At 38.1% G+C, this 18129-nt stretch overlaps 2 protein-coding genes and 1 pseudogene across 3 annotated transcripts; 2 read left to right on the plus strand and 1 right to left on the minus strand.

Moving 5' to 3' along the window:
- Positions 1-10: 10 nt before the first annotated feature.
- LOC112184755 lies at positions 11-2177 on the plus strand (annotated as a pseudogene).
- A 1756-nt stretch (positions 2178-3933) lies between these two features.
- LOC112188000 (calmodulin-lysine N-methyltransferase) lies at positions 3934-7121 on the plus strand. Of its 2 annotated transcripts, none has more exons than XM_024326990.2 (7): positions 3934-4135; positions 4230-4392; positions 4484-4563; positions 4685-4745; positions 4891-5006; positions 5809-5941; positions 6570-7121. In XM_024326990.2, the coding sequence occupies exons 1-7, from the start codon at positions 4051-4053 to the stop codon at positions 6847-6849; spliced, it is 918 nt and encodes a 305-aa protein (XP_024182758.1). In that variant the 5' UTR covers positions 3934-4050; the 3' UTR covers positions 6850-7121. The 2 variants fall into 2 exon arrangements, with proteins under 2 accessions (XP_024182758.1, XP_024182759.1); XM_024326991.2 differs by having other exon boundaries at positions 3939-4135; positions 4233-4392.
- A 2023-nt stretch (positions 7122-9144) lies between these two features.
- On the minus strand, positions 9145-10660 carry LOC112187999 (thaumatin-like protein 1). Its single transcript, XM_024326989.2, has 3 exons — positions 10498-10660; positions 9716-10388; positions 9145-9615 (listed from the first exon to the last, which is right to left on the minus strand). The coding sequence occupies exons 1-3, from the start codon at positions 10556-10558 to the stop codon at positions 9426-9428; spliced, it is 924 nt and encodes a 307-aa protein (XP_024182757.1). The 5' UTR covers positions 10559-10660; the 3' UTR covers positions 9145-9425.
- Between the last annotated feature and the right edge of the window lie 7469 nt (positions 10661-18129).

Below are 18129 nucleotides of genomic sequence, written 5' to 3' on the forward strand. Positions count from 1 at the left end.
AAAGCTCGGACGTAAGCAAAACATATCTTTGTCTCCTGCAAAACTTTTTTCTTTGATTCCCTTTTAGTTATGTATCCTCTCCTATTTCCCAAATCTCCTGCAAAAAAATGGTTGGGATTTGTAACAGCCATCTGGGTTCAGGCAGTCAGTGGCAACAATTACACATTCTCAAACTATTCTCATGCTCTGAAGACCCTCATGGCGCTTACACAGCTTCAACTCAACAATTTATCTGTCGCCAAAGATATCGGCAAGGCCTTTGGGCTGCTCTCCGGCATGGCTTCAGATCGTTTGTCGACTTCTACAATTCTCATGATCGGATCAATGGCTGGTTGTTAGTGAGAGAATCAGCCCTCTTCCATATTGGCAGGTATGTTGGATTTCCTATTACTCTAACAATAATGCTGCTTAAAATTTCCATTAACAGACAGTGTGACATAATATGTGGACGGATTTGAACTTGAACAATAGATGAAATGTGCGACAACATATATAACATGTTAGATATCTAACAAGACAACGTACGTTATCCTTCATTTGAATATTTCATTTCTTTTTTTCTTTTTTTTGAAATGATATTTCATTTCTTTTTATGTGGCTGTAGATGTGCATATTTTTGTGCATGGGGGGCAACAGCACAACATGGATGAACACTGCAGTGCTAGTAACTTGCATGAGAAATTTCACAAAAAACCGAGGTCCAGTTTCAGGCATCTGCAAGGGTTATGTAGGATTAAGCACAGCAATCTTCACAGACTTGTGCACTTCTCTATTTTCCTCAAGCCCCTCCAAATTTCTTCTCATGCTTGCTATAGTCCCTGCCATTATCTGCATAGCGGCGTGCATATTCCTCCAAGAAACCCCACCCGCTTCGAGTCCATCAGAGGAAAAACAAGAAGCAGAGGTCCTCAACATCTTCAATATCCTCGCCATTGTTGTAGCCGTCTATCTTTTGACCTTTGACATCACTGAACCACATGGTCATGTTCTATCTTTGGCATTTGCAATAGGACTAATTTTCTTGCTAGCTATGCCTTTGGGTGTGCCTTTGTACACTTTTCTTTGCACAACCAGATCTAATAGTTTTGATATAGAGCAGAAAACACTTGAGAATCCCCTCGTTGTTCAAAAAGCACTTTTGGAAAAGTCTGAGGAATTAGCAGGAGTTAAGGTGGCAGATTTTGAAGAATCAAAGCAAAGACCATCGATTGGGGACGATCATAACATAGTCCAAATGCTACAAACATTTGATTTTTGGATACTGTTTGGGTCCTTTCTCTGTGGCACAGGCACTGCAATGTGTGTCATGAACAACATGGCGCAGATGGGGCTGGCACTCGGCTACTCAAAGGTATCTATTTTCATCTCACTTCTTAGCATTTGGGGCTTTTTCGGGCGCATAGTCTCCGGCCTGATCTCTGAATACTACATTGGGTACGTTCCCTAGCTCCATTCTTCAATATTTGAACCATATTTATTTAGTTTTCGGTCAGATAAACTCTGAACTAACTCCGTGTTAATTATTTGTAAACAGGAAACATGCCATGCCTAGGCCATTTTGGAATGCAATTGCTGAGATCCTAATGGCACTAGGATACCTAGCCATGGCTCTAGCCATGCCTGGATCTCTCTACATTGGCTCAATTTTTGTGGGTATGGGCTATGGGTTCCTTCTCACTATAACAGTCCCAGTGGCCTCAGAGCTATTTGGTCTCAAATACTATGGTCTTTTGTACAACATTCTGATCCTCAACCTTCCTTTGGGTTCTTTTCTCTTCTCCGGTTTACTTGCTGGTTATCTCTATGATGCTGAAGCTACAAAAACCAGTGAAGGGGGCAGCACTTGTGTTGGGTCACATTGTTACCGGCTTGTGAACTTGATCATGGCCCTTGCTTCTGTTTTGGGACTTGTATTGGATGTGTTGTTGGCCTTTAGAACAAAGAAAGTGTACACCAAGATTTACGACAGCAAGAAAAAGAAGATCATGGGATTTGCAGTATCAGCAAGATACTAAGCAACTTTTTCATAGCAATCATATATTTGTGCACAAGTAATGTGTAATCCCTTTTGTAAATTCATATGTTAATTTTGTGCATGGTTTCATCTTAATTTGTGTTGTATCATTGTATTAATTAACAGTTTTGTAATCTTTACATGTATAAATTGCCTGAATCGATGGACCTTACGATCTATATATCGTCTTTAATATACCAGATCATATATAGTCTTTGGTTTGAATGAATCGTCCTTCAACTCTGGAAAGTTGTTGATGTTCATCGATTACATTAGGGTTTAAAGCTGAAGCAACTGTCCCGTCTGGTACCCGTCTGTTCTCGTCTGTTCTCATTACTAAACCCTATCCACCCCGTCTGTTCTCATTACTAAACCCTATCTACCCTTTACATGTATATATACCAAACCAAATTAACCTAGCTGCATCATCTCCTAGCCTTCATCTTCTTTTCTTATTCATCTTCCGGTGATTCATACAAAATCAAACGTAGCGTACCATGGTTTTTTTTGTGTAATCGTGCTTTTGATCCTGGGAAAGCCTCGATGAATAGTTGTCATGGAGTATCTGTTTACTAAGCTAGGATCACAAGTTATTAATTCCCACATTTTGCCGACGAGAGTGGTGGCTGTTGCGGCGGCTATTATGGGGAGGAACAGGGTGGAGCACTACCCAGATCTGTGCTTGTTGGGCTCTGATCAAACAGCCAAGTTCAATTTTCATGTCTTTCCTCCAGAATTGCAGTCATCGGTGGGGCTGACGAAGTATCTTCTCTTGCTGAACCATTCCCCCAAGGCCCCAACTAATCTCGGAAGTATGTGGTCAACTGAAATTTAGCTATTAGTCTCATAAATGAGAGCGATGAGACGCATGTGGAAATCGTTGTTTGTGGTTAGGCGTCTATCATTTTCTGCAGAGGATGAAACAACTGCTACTACTCCAAAACCAACTCGCAGCAGGAAATTATGAGGAATTAAGTCAAGCAGATGTGTGAAATCCGAAATTTAAAGGTTCTGCAATTCGAGCTCTTGAAGTACTGCATAAGGAGGTAGCTGGGAGAAAGAAGAATTTCAAGAACATGAAGAAGATGGGTTTTCCGGCATCAGGAAAATACAACCTTTTCATGGCAAGCACAAGTATTGTCAAATATGTACCTCCCTTTTGTATCATCATTCTTGGTTCAGACTAAAATGATTGTACAACTTTCAACACTTTGTAGTCTTCATATATGCATTGATCAGTTCATTATATGGATTACTTGTATGATTGTACCATTATATATGATGAATACGGAATACCTAATGGTCTGGTAACTTTAATTGAGAGAAGTAGAGAAGTGAGAGTAATTGATAGAGAGATGAAACATTAGATAAGAAATTTTGTATGGTCATAACTCATAAGTAAATGATTTTTACCACTAAGATTACATAGCCGAACAACTCAATTGTAGTGACGATTTTCTTTACTATAAAATACTATATGGAAAACTTCAACTATCTGAACTCTCTAAGCATTTTGTTGTGCTAATTGGCCAATCTATAACATTGGCTCAGAAACAATAATAGTAATCTCCTTACAATGATATGAAATTTCCATCATTCATTCATTTGCCTCACAAAATAAAAGTGACATTTTATTGGATTCATACACTATAGCACTATTCTCATTCTCTACTTTTTTTGACTTTGTTAAGGGGAATCTAAAGGCTTCCTAGACCCAAGATAAACCCCTTCGGCGCATGTGAAATGCTCCAACTGTGCATTGCAGCACAGTGCCTGGCCACTTTGATAGCTTCGGGGTTCGAACCTAAGTTGAGGAGCACACCCAACTAGGTAAGAACCACTAAGCCACTTGCAGTGATTCTCATTCTCTACTTTGTTCATGTAGGCTCTTACCAATGTAGCATGATAGCCGGAGTCCCAAAGTCAAGTGAACCTGTGCTCAGCTAATTTAGCTAGTAAACTGTAAACACTTGTAGCACCACTTCTAGCACTTGTAGCCGAAACGACGCCGTATCCACTCAGAACAGTGTGAAACGATGGAAACCGGAGCCCCAACCACGGCCAAACCCTCGTCTCTCCGATGGAAAATTCTCCGTCAAGCCCTTCTTCGAAAACCAACCGGTCCCTTCCTCAACTCTCTCTCTCTCTCTCCCTCTTCCTCTTCAATCAAAAATTGAGCTTGAAATCTGATGCATTTGAATTCTGTGTACTGTAGCAGATGAGCAATCTGCAATTGGGGTTAAGCGAATCACGAGGAAGACGACTCAAGGCTTCAACTTGATACCCTCTAATCTCGTTGAAGACCACCCAACTAACTTAACCGACGCAACTGCCTGCTACACCATCCCCATTGACTCTGCTCCCAAGCTTTACCTAACGTGAGCTCAAAGATTCAATCTTTATGTGTTAGTTGATACATTGTTTGAGTTTTAGCATTATTAATGGTTTGATGGATTGGGTTCTGTGCAGTCAACGAGTGGTTGACCGTGCTGAGCTCAGTGACTTTGAGATTTGCAATCAGTACAATATTGACAATACCGGGCTTGTTTGTAAGTTTTATTTCTTTGGTGCAATTTGGCATTGCATTTTGTGTGTTCTTGGATTGTGAATGAGCTTTGCAATAATAGCGAGTTTGATTGAAGTTAGATTTTTTTGTGTGGTGTTGAACAGGTCAGTGGCCATCAGAAGAGGCTCTTGCGTATTTTTGCTTGCGGAATGCAGACATGTTCAGGTTTATAAGCTCTATCTTCTGCATTGTTCTTTTGGTGTTTTGTCAAGATTGTGAGCTTTCTGTTTTGGTGGTTTGGCGACCGCTTTCAGTGTACATTCTGCTTGTGAGTGATTTACTTTGTTTCGGTTTTGTGACTTGGTTTTAGGTCTAAGAGTGTGATTGAGCTTGGGGCAGGATATGGATTAGCTGGTCTAGTTATTGCAGCAGTTACAGAGGCATCGGAAGTTGTGATTTCTGACGGAAATCCCCAAGTAGTTGATTGTATCCTAATTTGATTGTGCTGCCAGTTGATAAAGATGGGCATTGTAGTTATACTCACACACACATTCACAGTTTACACAAAATGAATATTTCTGCGAAAATGCACAGCCACTTTAGATGATAAAATACCTTTCCCAAGTGGGGCAGTGGCTTTCCTTGTGACTTTGATGCAGTTTAGTTTATCCCAAGCCTGCTTAAGGACGACTACAGGGAAGTGTCATGGGCAAGATTCTAAACTAGTTGAGAATTTGAAGTTAGAGTTTATGGCATTTTAAGCAAGCATTGTCCTTCAAATCCATACCTGGTTTCTGATATTTTTCATTTGATGCACTATTGAAAATCGTTATAAATTGGCGCAAATTACTCCTGTATTGTCATATGAAAAGTCCTTCGACTTTTAAGTATAAAGTATCAACAATATAAGTGAAGTAGAAACTATCATACTAAGGATGATTCCTTAAGTCTTTTGCATTTACCTGTTAGCAGGTTATAACCAGACTGTTACATGTCCCGTTCGAGCCCATACAAGTATATTGTTTTTAAAGACTATACAGTGAGGCTTTGCTCAATTTTTAGTCTTTAGCCTAGGACTGACTTGGAGGGTTTCATGTGTACTATGGATGTGGTCTGTATTTGTATTCTGTCATCAAAGCAATGTGCACTACAGATGGATACTTTTTTTCTTTTTCCTTCTTTCAAATTGATTCGAAAACATGTACTTGTTTATCTTGTTGTGTTGATTTAGACCAGTTTATAAGTAATTGAATCATCACCTGTTATGTCCATATTCCTTAATTTTTAGATATTCAGCGCAATATTGATGCCAACTCAAAAGCATTTGGTGGTACAAGAGTGAAGTCTATGATGTTGCATTGGAATCAGAATGAAAAATCAAATATCTCTAGCACTTTTGATCTCATTGTTGCGAGTGACTGGTATGTTCTTCCATATTTCTGATTTCAACAAGGGTGCAATTATTCATTATGTTCTACCATTTCCATAAAAAAAAGGGAGTCATTGGTCAATATAATGTGCCTTAGTTACCACAAATATGTGCGGGTTTTTCTTTCGTGTTGTAATTTATTTTCTACATAAAAAAAAAAATGTACTTTTCACTGCACAATGATCTTTTTTTTCTATCTGGAAGACATGAAATTTTCGTTTGGAGGCTATGATGGTTGTCAAGCTGAGTCCAACTTTAGCTGTTTAGCTGCTTTAGCACATAAACTTTACATCCTCAAATTTATCTGGTGATTCCTTTCTATATAAACACACACACACACACACACACACACACACACACACACATATATATATATATATTCAATTAATACTTTCATTGAGATTAGGAGGTGATTGCCTGATGGAAACTTGTTTGTGCATTGCAATTTTACTGACCTGGCAACATCTAATCTCTTTGTTTTCTTCATTAACTATCAAGCTTCACTTGTACTAAGTACCTACATAATGCATGGCACACATAATTGCATATTAAACATGCTTTTAGGTCTCTATGAGTTATCTTCCTCTTCTTTTTATTGACGTGATATGCCATATGGACAGCACCTTTTTTAAGGAATTCCACAATGGACTTGCTCAAATTGTCAAATTCTTGTTGGAAAAAGTGCGGCCCGCTGAAGCTATATTCTTCAGTCCTAAAAGAGGAGACTCCTTAGACAAGTTCCTAGAGAAAATCAAAGAAAGTAATTTGTGCTTCAGCATAACAGAAAATTATGATACAGAAATTTGGAAGCGCCATAACCAGCTTATGAATGGTGATGGTTCCTGGCCCAGCTACGAAAAAGATCACTGCTATCCCTTATTGGTCAGGATTGCACTATAAATCTGATTCTTATTCCTTCATCAGCTGCACATACTTCAGGCAATATAGATTTCGGCTCTGTGGGATCAAATTTTGTTGGCTGACCTGTGTTGTAGCCTGTATTGAATGTACTAATTCATTTAGGGATATAGGAATTGCAATGTACAGACTAAACTGGTATTGTTGCCCTCAATTGGTGGATCCAAGTAAACTGCATCGCGTTAGGTAGATCCTCCCTATCTTTGTAGTCTACCAATTGGAAATGAAAGAATGAAATCTTCTTTATTGGTTGATTTAAGATATGGTTGTTTCCTTTTTAAGCTAATCAAGCTATAGGTTTTGACAGATTTATGATTTGCCAATTATAATGAAAGAATGAGGTCCTGCTTTTGTTTGATATAATTTATTGGTGATTTCCTTTTTAACACGATCAAAGACATTAAAAGTTTGAAACTTATGCCTGAAGAATCCTTATCTTTATCTGAGCATCTAGTCAAACATTTTTCTTTAAAATAGAACCGTCCTTGAATAATCTTCTCTTTTGATCAATTAAATTAACACATACCGGGAGTGGACATGTCTTGTTTGCTTTGAGGTTTTATTTCACAGCAGGTTTACAGGACTGAACAAGCCTTTTCTGCAGAATGAAAAAGAAATACATGTCCTGGCTCGTGCTCATAGCTTTTATAAAGATGAGTCTGTCTCCTTGCACTCTTGCTATATTGTGGTTGGTTATAATTGTACTTGTTTATATGAAATTTTGGCTCACTAACCTGATGCAATGCATAGCTTTACCAAAAAAGAAGACATGAAGTGTGGATTGTAAAATGGGGAGTGTAGATTTCACTCCCTTTTTTTTTTTGTTTTATTTTGTTTTATTTTGTCATTTATAATTTTTTTGGTCAGTGCAGAACTCATTAAGAAAAAAAGATGCAAGAACTGATTATATATTTCATGGTGGTATTTGATTGTTGTCGACGGGTATAGGTATATGACAAACAGGGTGTCTTATAAATAAGATGGTGATTTTAAATTCATAATATGTTGTTTTCAATTTGGCTGAGAAATAATACATATCTGAGTTCACTATGTCTTTAACTTCTTGCACAATCATGGCTTGTCTGTATAAACTGGACTTGCCTCTTCTCATGCTTAATTCTGTGCTCGTTCAGGTTTTTATCAAGGAAAATCGTATGAAAATATAGGTAACTGCAAAGAGATGTAAATTTTATCAACTGAGCATTATGCCTATAATTTTCGAAACGATATATTTCTAAGCTATAGATTGTGAGGTTTCTATCTTCAGTCCTAGAACACTTGTGTTCACATCTACAAGCACTGATCTTCACAACCACGATGTGAGTTCGACCAAATGGTTTTTTATGTTTCTTTTTCCTTTTCTTGAGGTAATCATGTTATGTGCACATTTCCACTTTCTACTGCTTCTTTACCAACTGAGAAGTGATGGTGAACTAATGTTCACTCAATTAACTTTGTGATTACCTTGGTGACATATTGAAAAGATGGGTTAGGAGGCACCGTTGAAATTGGACAGTAGTAGTCATAATCAATCATCATCTTATCTTCAAAGAAAAAGTTGGTTTGTTTCTGTCTTCGTGATGCTTGCTTTTGTGGTTCCTCCTTACAAGTTGGTGAAGAATCACCTCTATATGCATATACATACATACATACTATATCCATGGATTCTGTCAAACTCATAGGTTCCAAGTCATGGGGCGGCAATTCGGGTCATACTCGTTGCTTATCTTACTTACTATAACGATGTTTCAGGATCGATCTTCTTACGGCCAAGAAAGAACCCTTCAGAACTGCAATGTATTTCTCTTCAGTTTAGGCTCCAGGCCGGGGTGAGATGATTAACTTGGAGACCTTTACACGCATTTCTGATATCTGTCCTATCCGGCCATTCTACTACTCTCTGCCACACATTCAACATTTCAAAAGTGATTGCGTAATTGGGTTGCATTTTGAGGACTACCTTTTTGCTTGTCATCATGTCAAACACATCATTTGACAAAACCCTAATTTCTAATTTCCTGTGTTGGGTGAAAAAAATCTACCAAATATCTTCGCTTCATGAAAAAAATCTCTCGCTCAGTTGAATTTGATTCGGAGAACTTAGAGGAGAGATTTTCTCTTTGTTTTTATTGGAGGAGGTTCCAGACTCGTATCCCATGGATCAAAGTGTCAAAGTCATTTGTACTTTTAGTTCAAGTCATTCTTCTAATGACATGACATTCTTTACGAGTAAATTTGGTAAAATATGTTCAACCGCGACCGTAAAGCTGTAACCAGTGGGAAGAAAAGCAAATTTTATTTCTAAACAAATGCTCTTATACATTAATTATAGACGTATGTACTTGACAATCAATTAAGTATGTGGAATGTAGAAGTGGGTGGTGTACAAAATCACAATCCTAGATTCTGTGTATTTTCCTCAATGAGTAATAATAGGGCCACTAGGCAATACCCAGATCACCATCATGAAGTTGAATTGTTGGTGTTGGTGCATCGCTTTCTCTGGTCTCTCAACTATGCCACTTAGTGGATCAGTTGGTACATGAGTGGCTACTAGCCTACTGCAATCGTAAAAATGAGAGAGCCAAGGAGACAACCAAAATCAACACACTGTGGAAAGCAATTGAAGAATGGGTTTTAGTTGAGTCTCCGGTTGCCAAACTTGCTAGCAATGACGTGCCGCCTTCCGATTCCGACCCTGACCCAGTACCTGATATTTGTGGAGAAGAATTTGTTGCGGACTTTACACTGCACAAGCCAACACATTAATAAATTGATCGTCAACATGTACATTATTAACAGTTTGACAACGTAATAGGATTTAGAAATTTTCCAAGTCTCTACTTACCTAGGAAGAAGTGAAGCACAAAATGTGATTGTATAATCCGCCCCGGTACATGTAAACGTACTCGAGGCATCATCATACGCGTAGCTATACGACTTGGGACAAGCCGACTTAAACACCTGCGAGTACATGGACGGCTTGCATGTGTCAGGTGAAGCATACGCGCCGTTACAACAATACTCCGGCGTCCCAAACGCGTCGCACGCGCTCTTACAGGCGTCGCCGTCGACGACCTTGAGCTCATTCGGACAACTCCGGTTGAGGTCCGACGCACACCCGGTGGTGGCACACGTACCTGATCCCCCACTCCCCTCCACGATCATAGGCAAGTTATAACCATCAACCAGGCTGACGTCATAAAAATCCAGCGTGCCGCCGGAGCCGAGCGTGAACTCGGCTAGGGTGGCAGGTGGAGCGGCTCCCGCTCCGTTGCACTCCAGTCCCGAACCGCAATCGGCCGTGGCACACGAGCCAAGGCCGGATGCGTCGAAGTTGCAGCGGGTTCGGGCCCAGAAGCGGCCCGACCAGCCAGTTGGAGCTTGGAAGGTGCGGGAGCCGCCTTTGGTGAGCTCAAAGCCGGTGCTGTCCAGCTTAGGACTACCGGCGCTGGCTAGAATTCCTGGCCATACCGTGAAGTCACATTTGTTTACGAAGGTGAATGTAGCTCCTGATACCCCTGCAAACCAAAACCAAAAACAAAAACAGAGCAACATATTTAATATCATAAATATTTTGCGAGAAACCCGGTGAAAATTGATGGAAATGTTGAAGTCTTGTGTTTTTACCTTTGGTGATGATGAGAAAAATGAGACTGAGGTAATAGGAAAATGGAGTTCGCATGAGCATTGTGTCTGGGTTTTTCTGGCACAAAAAAAAAAGGAGTGGGAGAAAAGGAGGAGGAGGCTGAGGCCTAAGGAAGTAGTGGGAGAATCTTAATCATCAGCTGGGTGAGTCTATTTATAAGAAAAAGAATGCATAAACAAAGAGGGAGGTAGCAATGGGAGCTTTTTCTTTTCTGATGTTCTGGCCTCTACTACCTACCAATTAGATTTCAGGTTAGTGTTGTGGAATGACTAAAAGATGACTTTTTGTTGGGTAAAGCAGTCTTTTGCTCTGGAAATTAGTTGGAACTTGCTTCGGTGGCAGCTTATGATTGGCCCGCTTTTTTTTCTTGTGACAGTTGTCTTTCCTTGCGAATTCAGTTAATGTGAGTTGTATACCTTTACGTACTATGGTCTTCAATATATTACTTGGAAAATGACAAACAGAGTTAACAAACAATTCACTATGCTCTCTAATAAACAAATGTGTAGAGTTTGTGATCAAATTAGTCTAGTAATATTTCTATTCAGAAGAATAGATGAGATCTCAATTCAAATACCATAGATTTTCTTAGAACTATGTATGGATAAATGACTTTCCCAAAACATTGGTTCGTAGATTATGTTAGGGATTACATGTCTATAACTATTATGCAATACAAAATTTTGGTATTATGCCGTCTTCAATGTATTCTTTTTAAATAAATAATAATATGATAGTGGATTGAGCTCGATTTACTTACCTCTTTTTTTAAAAAAAAATATAAAAAAAAAAATTAAAAACCACATTATGATTTAATTGAAGTTCTTGTGAATTTATCCACACTACAAGTAGTTTTGTTGGTTGGTTAATTGGTCACATTTTATTCATGAAATGGGTTGGATTGGTATCAGGCTGGATACAGCAAAATAATTCGATCTATTAGATCTAATGTACTTATTACATCGAATAAGTACCTTGTGTCAGAATTGAGAAATTCTATGGCTCTAATCATTAGTATTCTATTATTTATTATATGTGTCTACTATTTCGGTAGAATACCGTCACCCATTGTTACTAAGAAATTGAAAGAAACCTCATAAACAGAAAAAATGGGGGAAAGTGAGGAAGAAACACACTCGTCACGAAGTTGTTTACACTCATATGAAACACTCACGACGTTGTTTACGATCATATGAAGCACTCATTACTCATATGTAGTATGATCACAGAAAGCTAATCTATAATTAACATATTATTACAAACTTGATGGTACTCATTGAAATGTCATGTGGTATATCGAAACTTACTCGTCTTAATCATAACAAGTGTAAAGTTTCGTCTCAAAATGCCTTGAGATAATTTAGAGAAGAACTCATAACCACCTCCTAATCCTTCTGTACAATATGTATAATAAGATTTAGTAAAAAAAGAAAAGTGTAAACAAAAAAGACCTAAAGTAATATGCAAGGAATACTCTAGTTGTAGACCATGCAAAAGGGTAGGGGAGCCAGGTGGGAGCAAATTATTCGAGTCAAAGGGCATTTCGAGACACCCACGTGTCGTCCACTCATTCATATTTAGTGCGGTTTCATTTTGCTTAAAAGATTCTCCTCACTAATCTACGATCACATGCATGCAGCAAATATTGCAAAATCTGAATCGCACAATGACTTTGTCTAAAGGACAGAGCTTGATAGGGTGGTTGGTATTGGTAATTTGGTATACCGTTCCTGCATGACCTCCAAAGCCAAGGTTGCCTCCAAATGGGAGGCAAATCACATGCTAGTCAATGTGGTAGGTGTGCTTTATATTTAGCTAGGCAGCTGCCATGGTTGGTTTCATGTACGAAGCCAAAATCTAGTTCGACCGAAAGCTTGCATGATAAGGAAACTATTATGGGACGAAATATGATGAAGATTTCAAAGCATAACGTTATGTTATGGTGAAGTTTTAGTAGATTTTCACTAAAGCTAACGTATGCAAATCATTTTTATTCTAGATGAACCACATGTGAGTATGAAATTATTTAAGGTAAAAATCACAAATAGTATCTGAATTATACCTCAATTTTATCGATGATACTTGAACTTCAATTTTGATCACAACTAGTACCCGAACTTTTCTATTTCATTTTAAATGGTACCTAGAGTCACCTTAGGTCACTATTCCGACTAAAAAGGGCATGTGAGGCGATCATAATGATGATCTTTGGTGATTTCAAGGGTTGCGATCATAGCGATGATCTTTTTGGTAATAGGCTTTCCTTGAACTTTTATTTTTTATTTTTTTTTTTTTTTTTTGATTTGGCTATTTTGGCCGGAATAGTGACCGAAAGTGGCTCTAGGTATCATTTAAAATGAAATCGAAAAGTTCTAGGTTGTGATCAAAATTGAAGTTCAGGTACCATCAATAAAATAGAGAATAAGTTCAGGTACCATTTGTGATAATAACTCAATTATTTAAAGAACCAGCTAATTAAGATACATGTATACGAAAAATTTTCATTCTACTAACTGAATCATATAAGTTTCATAATAATTTGATTTCAACTATGTTTACGAGACGTTAAATTGGTAATGAGTTAATGACAGTTTTAGGGAAAGGTTCAAATGAAAGTAAGCAGGGGGAACCGCTCACACACCAAGACTCCAACTTGCATTACTGTAAGGTTGTCGCCAAGGGCAGCATTAAAGAAATGCCTAGAACAAACTATATATGGTTGCATCCAATTAACTATGTAAGAATGAGTCTCTCGGTCTTAATCTTACAACGGACTCTTTTTCCGTTGGAAAAGGAGTCTGAAAATGCCAATGATAGTGGAGTCGGTACGTATATGCACAATATATAATGCTCTAGTACTCGAGTCGAGTCATATATAAATATATCTGAGAAGACAGACAATGAAAACAATGGAGTCTACAATGACTGATGAGAGCCGCCCGGGGGCCTTCACTTCCTATTTCATGATTGATGACCCAACACCTTTTACCCAGATTTGCATGTCTATCAATCTCTAACTTTTTCTGTAACATCTGATATGAATACCTCATTAAAAAAGAAGAAGAAGAAGAAGCAAAGTAGCAAACTGGCATGCCCACCAAGCTAGTCGACCAGGTGTCCAACAAATCCACATGGCTGATCTGTGCCCACGAAATTGCAGAAGTGCAGAACCTTATGAAAAGGATTACACGTACGTAGCTACTGTATCTTTATACTTGAGTATTCTTCAGCTTTTCGATGTGGGACAACATTTCTAGCTAGCTTAGCTTAATTTGCAAGTGACAATGCGATGTTATATATATCTGGAAAAGGATAGTTAATCCTCTGGTTTAATTAAGTGATCGGACTCGACTAGACTCACATGCATGCAAAGGTTTTCAAACCTAAATCCTATAGTATGAAATATAGTGTGTGTATTTCTTTGAAAAAATAGAGCAAGTTGTCTCCCCGAGTTGCTTATCTGACTCTGAAATAATGGTTAAATATTGCTAATACATGCAAAACGTCAAAGATGACGACGGTCAAAAAGTAAGAAAATGAAATATGTGAAAATGAAAGTAGCATCAATTTTCATCAGCCATGCACCAAGGTAAAGACTAAAGACTTACCATCAACTACGTAGTTGTCCTTTCCTTGATAAAATTAAGGTTAAAGTAATCAACATTCTGTTATAATGTTCCAATTTGAGTTTGGTCTTTTATTTATAAATCTACCAATTTATTCAATGGAACAAATAAAAATACATTGGACCTAGTTTCAACGACATCAACAAAGAAAACTTTAACTACTCGGTTTGTCGCTTAAGACTGTTAAACACAAGATTTCACAACTCGATCACCCTATTCTCTTCCTGTTATAATCGTCTAGGCCACTGTTGATTTCGAACTCTCATATAGTGACATTTACTGAAACGAAAACGAAGTTTCTTTGAAGGTATTTATGATGACATTTACCTTCCATTTCATTGACATATTTTTAGGGTTCAAGTGATAGGTTATATGCCGTGTAAAGTACACCTCTCTGGATAAGATTTTCGACTTTTCTTCTTTTTCATCAGCAAACATCCCCTTCTTTTGTTTTTCCCAGTATTCCATTGTCGTTCTTTAGCAAAAGTGAAGTACGTCATTCCATCCCACCATTTCTAAAACATTCTTTCCGAAAAAGGTTTATGTAATCGGGAATCCCTTTGTTTTTCTCAGCCTTTATATCCCTATAGGCTCACAATGGTTTTTCAAAGGAAAAAAGACGGTATTATCATTAATGATGAAAAGGGAATTGAAAAGGGTCTCTAGCTCACAATAAAGTCGGCATTTTTAGCTAGACATGCGGACACGATAACGACGTTGAGAGGAATGAGATGCCTTTTGATACAAGGAAAGTAATATATAATTGTTTAGGGGTCACAGGATCTCAAGGAAATGTGAAGGAGAAGTAAACAGTGAGGACGCAATTATAAGTGCTAAAGAGTTAGAATGTTAGATAGCTCTAGTTTGGCTTATCAAGATATGGTTCTATATTCAAATCAAGTGCTTTCATGTCTGGTTTTCGAGCTTTGCCGATGTCAATCGACTATCATTGACAGTTCTCAGTCCGCAAAAGTATCAAAGGTTTCTTGATTAAGGAATTGTTGAAAATAAGAAGAGAAAAAGAGAACATTGATAACACGATCAATATACTTGGTCAATCAACGGATGGATCCATAAAATGTATATGTGCAAAAAGAGGACCATTTAGTTTTCATGGCACAAGTTGCGTGCAATAAGATGCATATGATAAGCTTTTCCAAAGCTAAACAATATATCAAGCATGTAATTACAATTTTGACGATCCAATTACCATGCATGAACAAATCTTTTTCACAGTAGTTTTAAGTTTTAATTAGAGGAATATGGTACGTACAACTCCATTAAGTGCTTAACCCAAAAATATGTTCAGGAAGGAAGTTTTATCAAGACAATTTTATTATACTTAGTACATTCTTCCTTTCACAATCATTAACCCCGTTAAAAAGGTAGGTTATGCACAACATTATTATATATTATGGAGTGAAATTCATACTCTTCATTTTATAATCCACACTCCATGTTTCCTTTTATAGTATATAAGTATCATGTGTTTACAATCCACACTACAAAATGACAAAACTTAAGACACTAAAAAAAGAAATATGAAGAGCCAATGATGCACTCTTCGCTAATTGGTGCTCGTTAGAATACATATTTTCTGTAGAGACTCTCGTTATGATCTCGGGCTGTTCTCTTTATGCTTATTGTAATCTGGGGTTTAGGTATCATTTCCCCCCCCATGTATTCTGAGGTTTCATTAATGGTCAAGGCTTGAGGGCAGCCGTACTGGCCCTATTTCAAAAAAAAAAGAAATATGAAGTGTGGATTGTAAAATAGAAAGTGTAGATTTCACTCCTCAATCTATATGTTCTATGATATCCCAACTTTGTTGTCGTAAACATACTAAATATGGCAGAATATAAGAATATTATATTAGCAACTTGTAGACGTTGTTGCCAACTGACATTTGATTATTTATAATATATTTTTCTTCAACAAAATATTTATACAAATCATGAATCCAGATCTCCTTCTTCCAATAAAATAAAGGGAAAAAGATGTGAACAGTACTCAATGTTCGTTTCATTAATAACTTCTGTACCTTTTAAAAAAGGTCACATTGGTACCTAATGTTCACACCCCGACCTAACATAAGTACCTGGAGCTGTTAACTCCGTTATGGTGGCTGTCAGTCGACATATTTTAAAGGGTAATTTTGTCCCTTCACTCAATCTCTTCTTCTTCCTTCCAACTCTCCTTGTTTCTTGTCTTCAAAGTTCAAACTCATCTTCACTTCTAAAGCTCTCATGCTTCAAATTTCAGTTTCTCCAACTCTCAATTCTCAATTGAGTCGATTTTGAGAACCCAAAAGCTGTAGCAAGGCTTTGCTCAGAATCCCAGCCCAAATTTAGTAGTAGGTAGTCTCTCTCTCTCTCTCTCTCTCTCTCTCTCTCTCTCTCTCTCTCTCTCTCTCTCTCTCTCTCTCTCTCTTCTCGATCACACCACTGATCATGTGAAATTCGGCAGTCGTTCATCCTGATGCAATTGTGTTCTTTGTGAAGAATCTTAAAGGTGCAAAGAACTAAGGAATCGAAAACCCGGATGGGAAGAACCTGCGGGAATTGGGTTGGTGTTAGATTTCTTTAGACCAATCGAAGACGAACATGAGGTTCTGGACCCAGTCCAGGCTAAGCTCGATGTTGGGGGGCCATTCGATTGGGATTTCTAGCTCTGGCAGTGACGACGATGAGCCCAAGATCGCTCCTTCTGCAACTTTCGAGAACTCTTTTGGAGATAAAGATTGTTCTTGGGATGGGGGTAGTGGAGTATCATAGTGAGATGGGTCAAATTCAGATTCAGGAGGAAGAAGAGTAGCAATTTTGATATCACAGTTGCATGACATGTGTAATGCCCCAAACTGCACCTCACTAGCTTAAGCACATCATAGTGTCGCGAGTCTCTAAAACATAAACTGAATGCTCGATTTACGTCTTAGAAATCCGCTAGGCATTTTGTTTAGTAAATTTTGAGTAAACGCACAACGGAGCTTGAAAATAATTTTGAGGTGAAATTCTTTAATTCACTAAATCAATTTGTTCATCTAGAACTTGAGATGAATGTTCACCCGAAGATAACGAACTTCAAGGAACAAGAGTTCAACTAGATTTGACACTAGGGTAGTTTCCAACAGTTCCAGAACATAAAATTTGAGAAATAGAATATAAAATAAAGTCCAGAAGTTGGTTTACCGAACTTGTTCCGCACACCCAACTCCGTCCGCTATTGTCTGGTCACCAGTGCATAGTACCTGCATCACTGTTGCAGGGGTGAGCTCTTGTCATCGCTACTCAACATGAACTCTACCTCGACTAGATTTAAAACCACTAAATAAGTAAATTTTTGAGCTGCCCAGTATAAAAGTACATGCTTAAACCAAATATTTCATGGAACGACAAACTTTTTAAAACTGCATTTTGACCTGAAAATTGATGCAAGTTACTCAAATAAAAACACGCGGCTGAATCTTACTTGATGGCCGATCCTGTGGACCCACTACACGACCTTACCTCAATTAATTTGTAAACCAGGTAGGTGTAGCGAGAATGTCCGCTACCTAGCTACATACACGGAACCAGGTCGTCATGGTGATCACTCACTGTCCGACCGATGTAGACAACCCTCCAGAGGTTAAGGGAATAGAACCCAAGGAAGTCAGTGTCACCCTTTGCTCTCAAGCCATCAACATTTCTCATACGGTTTGGTTAGTATGCTTCGCATTTTAACTGAACCAAGCCACACAACTTAACGAAATAAAATCACACATCGAAGAGAGTCCCTAATCCTCTACCTGAATTTCGATGCTTTCTCTCACGTACTCCGAGTGTCTTGAACCTTCCGTTCCTCAGGTAACTGGAGTCCTACGTTCTGACATTTCGATCTTTAATAATCTATTGAACAATTCTTAAAATCTTGACAATTATCAAATCGCCCATCCAAATTTTCCTGGTTTGACCAAGGTTTGACTAACATTTCCTTGTTTGACCAGGA

This window comes from Rosa chinensis, chromosome 2 (assembly GCF_002994745.2).
Source record: "Rosa chinensis cultivar Old Blush chromosome 2, RchiOBHm-V2, whole genome shotgun sequence".
In the NCBI taxonomy this organism is placed as follows: domain Eukaryota; kingdom Viridiplantae; phylum Streptophyta; class Magnoliopsida; order Rosales; family Rosaceae; genus Rosa; species Rosa chinensis.